At 55.9% G+C, this 8,399-nt stretch overlaps 1 protein-coding gene across 1 annotated transcript; it reads left to right on the top strand.

The window, feature by feature from the left end:
• Positions 1–1,808: 1,808 nt before the first annotated feature.
• E0L32_007264 (uncharacterized protein) lies at positions 1,809–3,137 on the top strand (the record flags this gene model as incomplete). Its single annotated transcript, XM_031141989.1, has 1 exon — positions 1,809–3,137. One exon carries the CDS (start codon positions 1,809–1,811, stop codon positions 3,135–3,137), a length of 1,329 nt encoding a protein of 442 aa, XP_030993672.1.
• Between the last annotated feature and the right edge of the window lie 5,262 nt (positions 3,138–8,399).

Here is an 8,399-nt window from a genome sequence, read left to right as displayed (position 1 = left end):
AGGAAAGGACAGCCGCCAGAGATAATGTTGGCCCCCTGCGATACACCGCCCTCGAGCCAGTTCAGCACCCATTGACGCACGACTCATCCCCCCCGCAGGATTGCCCACGCTGAAGCATCTGGGGGGGCCATCTGGAGAGGGAGGTGTAAGGCGATCATCGTTGATAGGGCCCAGGGGGGCTAGATGGTGTTTAAGGGGAAGGTTAGGTACCAAAACTGCCTGGGCACGGCACTGCAGCCTGTACTTGTAAGATAGGAAGTCAGGGCAGGCGGTTCCGGCGGGATGGGTATTTTCATCCTCGGCGCCCGGCGTCTCCACAACAGCCAAGGCATGACTTGTGAGAGGCCAAAGTGCGACACGACAGGAGACGGAGAGGGCGGAGGAGGAGTGTGGGAAGAAGGACATCAATTGATCTGGGGGGGGCCGGGCAGGGGGGTGGGATGGGTGTGGGAGTGGGAGAGGAAGAGGGAGAGGTGAATGAACGCCAAGGTACTTTTCAGGGCTGCGTATTATCTGATGTCGCAACTGACTCTCGTCACCTCTCCAGAAACTCCCAGCCTGGTCTGTCTCGGGGAGGGAGACGGTTAGGCAGACGAGAGGGAGAAATACCTACCTACATCCTACTGTACTTTGTACCTAATGCACACCTCTCAGAGTATAGAGACTACCTAGGTACTGAAAAAAAAAAAAAAAAAAAGAGCAGAGTACTCGGGCGTGCTAAAAGAGTCGGAGCGACAGTGAACGAGTAAGGACATCTCTTCGGCCACCCCACTGCGCCCAGCAATCAGCCCCACAGGGGGGGTGGTGCTAGTCTTTTTTCCCTTGGGGGTCTCGACTGAGAAAAGCAGCAGCCCCAGGTACCTAGGTACCTCAATCTTGTCGGGGAGACTGTCACCTCATCCCACGCCCGCCTCTCCTCATCCTCACCCTCACCCTGCAGCCCAGTATTCCCGCCCACCCGCGCACAACCGCTTCACACCAAGCGCCGCCTAGTTAGTTAGAGCCTGTTGGCCTCGCTGCTTTCGGTCGGCTCGCCTACATCCTGACTTGCTTCAGGCCCGAGGTACATTTCTGCCCTCCCAATTCTTATCGCACACCCCTCCTTTTCCCCCTCTAAGCACTACCGCTCTTAGCTTCGGCCGCCAGAAAACAGAAGAGAAAAAAAAAATAAAATAAAAAATAAAAAACACAGCAGAGGGCGCTAGGGGGGTTAGGTTTCTGGAGGCCGGTCGGTCGGTCGGTCGCCCCCCTGGGGTACGAGTCCTCTTCAGGGCCCTCACAGCCGCTGGCCCATCTCCCAGGCCCTGTGCTGTGGAGAGCTCTGACACACCCCCCCCTCCCCTTCCTCCCCACATGTCGCTCTCCCACAGTGGCTTTTTTTCACTGACCCATCCCCTCTGCCGACGCCCGGCACACAGACTCTCTCAGGCCATTTATAAGGATTCCCCTCCTCCCTTCCCCCCCAAGGTTATCCTTTTTTGAAATTTCGCTACCTACTGCTTCCCCCACGTCCGTTATAAAACTAACTATACCGCCCACCCATCTACACCACTACTTTTTTTTTCTGCTCACCAACGCAGGAACCAAACCCACGCCCACCACAGCACAACACAACACAATTCAACCGACTCACAACCTGTGAACAGTTTTTGGTGGACCTTGAATAGAAAGAGCTTTGTCGTGAACAAGGGAGAAAAGACAACGAGTTCAGATTTTGCTCGACGCTACCTACATCTCTCGCAGCCGAGGAGAAAAGACGAGCGATTTACTGCCGCCGGGCCTGGACCTCGCAGCAGAAGGAAGATCACATGCAGAAAGCACAGTCTGCAGTGGATTTTACGAATCTACTCAACCCAAAAGGAGATTCAGCTTCCAACAAGGAAGTCGTCAACACCACGACGACCACCACCACGCCTACTACAGCGAAACCAGCCGAAGCCTCGGCTGAGCAGCAAGACGTCGAGATGACTACCGCTGCCGTTACCAACATCAGGCCCAACGGCCCTCTGCCGTCTGGCCAGCCTGCCCAGGAGACGACCAATGAGCTCCCCCGGCCCTACAAGTGCCCTCTCTGCGACAAGGCCTTCCATCGCCTCGAGCACCAGACCAGGCACATCCGGACTCACACCGGAGAGAAGCCCCATGCTTGCCAGTTCCCTGGCTGCAGCAAGAAGTTCTCGCGCTCCGACGAGCTGACCCGCCACTCGAGGATACACAACAACCCCAATGGCAGGAGATCCAACAAGGGCCAGATGCCTCCTACGCACATTCAGTCCTACCACAGCGACAGCCTCATGGCTCCGCCCCCGCCTGTGCCCAAGTCCATCCGCAGCGCCCCGCCCTCTGCTCTTGGCTCGCCCAACGTCTCTCCGCCTCACTCCTACTCGGCCTACAGCACGCCTTCGGGCCTGGGCGCGTATCGCAGCAATGCCGGCAGCCCCAACGGCCAGGGCATGGACATCAACATGCTCGCCAAGGCTGCTCACCAGCTCGAGACGCTGAACTTCCCCCCTCTGGGCAACCACCACCACCACCACCACTCTAGGGAGTCCCGGCACCATCCGTACCACTCGCACCACTCCTCGCGGAGCCACCTGCCGTCGCTCTCTGCCTACCACATGTCGAGAAGCCACTCCAACGACGAGCACCACGATGATCACTACTCTCACTCCTACAGGCACGCCAAGAAGTCGCGGCCCAACTCCCCCAACTCTACCGCCCCTTCTTCTCCCACATTCTCGCACGACTCGCTTTCGCCCACTCCTGACCACACCCCGCTGGCTACGCCTGCTCACTCTCCTCGCCTGAGACCTTTCTCGAGCACCTATGAGCTGCCTCCTTTCCGCAACCTGTCGCTGGGACAGCACACTACTCCTGCTCTGGCGCCTCTCGAGCCGCAGCCTGAGGCTCCCTTCGCTCAGAATGTCGCTGCCAACCCCGTGAGGAGTAGCGGCGGTATGTCCCTGGCGGACATTCTGAGCAGGCCTGACGGCACGCAGAGGAAGCTCCCCGTCCCCCAGGTTCCCAAGGTTGCTGTGCATGATCTCCTCGGCCCCAGCGCCGACGGATTCAACCTGAGCGGCCGGAGTAGCTCGTCCAACAGCATCGCCGGCGGCGACCTCATGGAGAGGATCTAGGCGATGCCTCGCCATGCGGAGAGAGAATCGGACGACGGCATGCGACGACTTAATGATAAGACCCCTTATAGACCAATGGACATAGACGGCACGGCGTTTTCTGGCACAACCGACCTGACAAGCACACCCAGCGGGCATCACTTCGTTTCTTAATTTGTTCGCTGCCCTGTCTGCCCATATGAGCAGTCAGGAAACGCGACACCGCCTCGAACAAGTGGCCCGCTGGGCGGAAAGGCCTTTTCTTTTCTCTTTTTTTTGCGCACACATAGACTATCATTCTGCACTGCGGCCTGGACAGGTACAACCAACAACACTATCTACCGGGCCGATCAACCCGGGCTACAAGGCTCGTTGTATTGCTTGGACTGTTCAGTGTGTTTTTATCTTTTGTTTTATTTTTTTGAGGGATACGCGCCTTTTTGGCTGCGCAACCGGTTCAGGGATTTCGAAGGACTGGGGGATATTGCGATTACGGACATAGACTCGGGACCTGGGCTGGGATATTCTTTTTACGGGAAACCATGGCATAGCCTAGGCGGCGATGCAGCGTTCTGCCATTTCTCAACTCTTGACTGAATCACTACTTCATACTCTGTTCTTCACATAGTTTCCTTACAACAGTGCACATGCGAAGGTTCTGTCACAAACTCCCAACAAATACAAAGAAATAGAATCTCGTCAAGAGAACTTTGAAGATACAGGTCCAGCTACATGTCGTTGACCCCTTGCACCGAGACCGTGAGACCTGATTGTGACTCGGTCGGGTTTGGCCGTTGTCTGACAATGTACATACATACTTGACAAATGATTTTGGGATGTCGAGTACGAGCACACACACAAGATGACGCGATTCCGGGCTGTGTTGCTGTGCCCACGTGTTCCCACAGAGCGGAATCTGTGGTACATCTTTTGGTAATTTCAATTTCAACTTGGTCCTGCCCAGCGCAGACGGGCTGGCTGTTGCTACAGGGCGCGCGCGGGCGGGCAGAAAACTCGAGGCAGCACCGAAAAGAAAAACAACGAAACCCCTGGTCGTCTCTCTCTCTATCCTCGCGGGAACCCACCGGCGCCAGACCGCCTCGTTTATTAAGAAAATGAAGCGAATATTTGGGCACAGTCGGTGGTGGGTTTGTTCGGCCTCGCAGCCTTACCCACTATGCATCTAGGGGTTGGTTGCATGATATTACATGACCAACCCTTGTGGGTATAACAAAAGCAAAACTATCCAACCGAAAAAAAAAAATCTTCAAAAAATTGTGATGCCACCAGAGGAAGAGTGCCCGTTGCCATATGCTTCGCAACTTTCTCTTTTTTTTTGGGGGGGGAGGGGCCTGGGAGAAGCAATACATTGGGACAGGGTGACTGACTCTCTGCTGGGGGTCCCTTGCGTTTTCATCAAGGCAAAGAGACAAGTCAGTAATGGGCAAAAGCAAAAAAAAAGAAAGATAACGAAACTACATGACAGCCACCCCAAGTTGTGTAGTAATAATAATGACATTACGGCATACAAACCTACCTACCCGAGGGGCTGCATCCTGCCGTACCTTGAAGCAGTAGGTAGTCATACCGCAACTTCTCGCAATGCACTTTCGGTCAAGGAGCGGCGTGTTGTTATGACAAGATGGGGATGAGCTGGCTGGCTCAACAGCACCTGCGCCTGCGCCACCACTAGGTACTCTGCCCAGGGAGGGATGCTTTCTCTGCCTGTCCCCTGTCTGGTGTGCCTTTCATCACTGCTTTCGTTCCCACCTGGCATCGGCAGTTGAGACCAGACACAACCAGGGAAACCCTGGAGAAAGAAAGGAAGGGGAAACAGGCCACGGCGAGAAAGAGACTGGGGGGGGGGGGTGGTCAACCCGCAACTGTCCGGGTGGGAGAAGCTAACAAGCAGAAAAAGAGTCGAGAAGAGTAGGTATCATTAGAAAAACTCTCTCATACAAGAGTACAAGGTTAGATAGAGCCCCTCCTTTTTTAGCATCACGTCAGATCCGTGATCGTGCCAGGAGCGGCGGGAGACCACACCACATCTGCACCACATCTGCAGACAGTGGTCCTTTAGTTACCCGCATTTCCCGCCCTCGAAAAACAGAAAGGGAGGGAGGACGGGACGGGGGGCACAGTCAAGTCCGGGGAGGGGGGTTCTGGGGAAAGGCGCCGCATGTGCCCGCTCCTTTTTGGATCTTTGTGCCGGGAATAGAGTCGAACGAGTGTGTAGACACGTCTGCTCGGAGGGCCAGGATCCCTCTCCTCTCTCCTGCTATCAATACGCCCTCCCCCAAGGTATCGATCGTATCTCTCTCTCTGTTCATGATAATTCCCGTTTCTAAAATTATTGTGGCTCCCTGGCCCTCTCCGCCCCCCGGTTTCGGGGCCCCGCCTCCTGAAGATACCCATGCGATCAGACATGTCCGCCATCGTTCCCGCGAAAAGGGGGCCAGGGCTCTCTATCTTGGCTCGATTCTTCCACCCCAGAAGAAAAACAGTTCCAGACCCCCCCCAGAGAGGAGCAAATATCTGGAGTCTCGGCTGCTTGCGTCCTCCCGCGACCTGCAGGCTTATCTCTTTCCCAGATTGCAGCTTCAGGGGCGGGAGATCAAGCGCGGCAGCCATCGCCCGGGCAAATAGTGAACATACTATCTGGGGGCTGAGCTCAGCGCCTTATCGTGCTCAATTCGGACCACTGATGTGCGGACGGGCGGGCGCAATCTCGTTGTTGCTCGTGCCTCTCGTAGGGCAATAATATTTGATTTTCCCTCCCATCGCTATTGCTGCGCAACCATGCACGTACGGACTGCACACCTCCCCTCCAGCCATGTACTGATAGGCAGTGCGTGCGGAGGCGGGCGTGTGTACCTTGCCTTACCGAGAAGTGACCACGATGATGATGGGGGTGTGTGTAAGTGACAGAGAGCGTGTTGTGTGTGTGTACCTTGCTGGGGGTGCAAGTCAAGGTTGGGCTGTAAGTACCCAAGGTGGCTTCGTGTATCGATGCGCCCGCAACGTACATATATGGCTGGGCTGGTGCTGCATTGCTTGTGCTCGCGCGGGCAGTCCGGACCAGCCGTCCGAGCCCCGGGCAGGTATCATCGTCCATTTACGAGGGGACGATATGCAGCGGCCAAGGCCGCCATGTCATATATGCGCACCCAGGCGAATGGGAAGACGTGAACCGTGGCTCCGGGCTTCTGCTCCCAACCAGGCACAGCATCCCACTTTGTTTCACACACCCATGAGATGAGCAAAGGAAGAAGAAAAAAAAAGAAACCACCACCCCCAGGACCAGACGTGCGCGGGGGGGAAGCTCCCGATCCAGTCGACTGTCGAATCCGATCCACTTCGAGATGTGACGGGCAAGGACTAGAAACATCTTGCGCAGGTAGGTGTCAAGTCTCCTTTCGTTTGATGTTCAGGTCATGGTGTCCTGTGATGAGGCAGATTGAGACAGCGAACAGCTTGGGCGCAACTGTCTCGCGGAATTCCTTCTTGTCCATGACTCAGTCTCTCTCCCGCCCCCTCCTTCTCCTTCTCTCATGGGGCAAAACGGTTGGTCGGGCGCAAAGGGCGGCGAACCCCTTCACCGCAACTTCAGAGCAACATGTGTTTTGGAGGGTGGGTGGTGAAGGGCGACGAAACAAGACGTGGTATGCGACAAATGAGACACGCAGGAAGGGGACTCAGCCGTATGGTTGGAAGAGCCAGAAGGAAGGGTGGAAAAGGTGTGATGCCATCCCACCTGGGTTCGCTGGCTCTGGATCAGCCTGCGGATGCAAGGATCGTCCTGTAATGCGTGGGGTTGAAAGGGAGGCGGCAAGCTTCCCCCGGGGAAGCATCAGAGATTCAGAGGCTCGCTTGATCCACCCCCGGCCAGGGAAGATGCGGCCCGCTGGCTCCCCCCTTTTCTTCCGCGGAACCGCTAGGCCCTGTTTGACAGCACATTGCTGCTCATCACCAAAAACCTTGCCCGAAGGAGCAGGTCGAGCCAGGACAGGGCGCGAGCAGGGCGGCGCACACCGTTTGCTATTCTGTGACGAGTCTCAGCCAGCCCGCAACAATATACCTAGCTCAGGCTTGACCAAGCTGGGGCACAGACAGGGTGTGTCCACAAGAATTGTCTTTCCCTTGGCTCGTCCTTGGTGAAAAGGCACAAGTCGATGTGCTGTCAGTTGGGCACAATCATCTCAAGGTGTACAACCCACCAACCAGTCTGTTGGTAAGACGAGATATGCCCTGCTTGCTTTTTCTCCCCGTTCCAACCAGGCGATTCGGTCTCGGTGGCACGACAGGTCTTGGAGTTTGCTTGACTCGACAACTTTGCCACGTAGACAGGGAATCCACGTCCAGTCAGCTCTCTCTCTCTGTGTGTGTGTTGCTGATGCCAGGATTAAGAGGAGTCGGGGCTGAACCAATTTCCCCGGAAGTTTTCCCCCACGCAGGGATCTGAAGCGCCCCGGGGTTTGCGGGCTGCCCTTCCTGAATCGCCTCACCAGTACCCGAAGACATACCCCGGAGGACTGTGGCAAGACTGGAGTCTCTGCTGACATGAACAGCGGTATTGGCTTGGCACCCGCTGTGATATTGTCTAATCTTACCCGTGAGCAATTTCAGATCTCTGACACCAAACCTGGGGGCTGAAGAAAGCCAAGAAGTAAGCAAGCACATCGGTAGTTGAACAACACCTTGCTTCTCATACTTATTTTATTGATGAGTTTAATTTGGCCAGATGTCGACTGAGGCTGACGAACGTCGGCTTCTGCGAAGATACCTGACAAAGGGAATGTCCGTCATCTCAGGTAGGGCAACCATCTATCCACCCATCCACCCATCCACCCATGCTCTTTGTGAGATGGCTGTTGACGTTGTTGTTCAACGTATTGACGTGCGATGATCGCGCGATCCGGCAGAGCATGGCGCGACCAGGCGTGAAACGAGCCACAGGCTTCGGTCCCGTCCTGAAGGCGTGTGGCCAAAAAGCCATTCGGGGGGTCAACCCCATCACCTGCTGGCAAGAAACCGTTCTTGGAGAAGCCCGTCCAGTCTATTGGCGATATATTCGGCCACTCGATGGCACCCTTTCCGTCAGCGGACGGTACCGGTGATGCAGATGACCTCCATTTTAGGGGGGTGATTGACCCTCCTGACCTGCGCCTTTGCGTCGCAGCCTCAGATCATTGGTACCAAACGCTCGTGCGCCGCGGGAGAGCAAGATATGACCCCCACGAAGGCAGACCCCGTGGGGTTGTGACGAAACTCTCATTTGCACAA

Source organism: Thyridium curvatum (genome assembly GCF_004353045.1).
Source record: "Thyridium curvatum strain D216 chromosome Unknown NODE_44_length_342116_cov_83.455874, whole genome shotgun sequence".
NCBI lineage: Eukaryota > Fungi > Ascomycota > Sordariomycetes > Thyridiales > Thyridiaceae > Thyridium > Thyridium curvatum.
The sequence above is the reverse complement of the archived record's forward strand: the minus strand, read 5'-3'. Positions and strand labels throughout refer to the sequence as shown.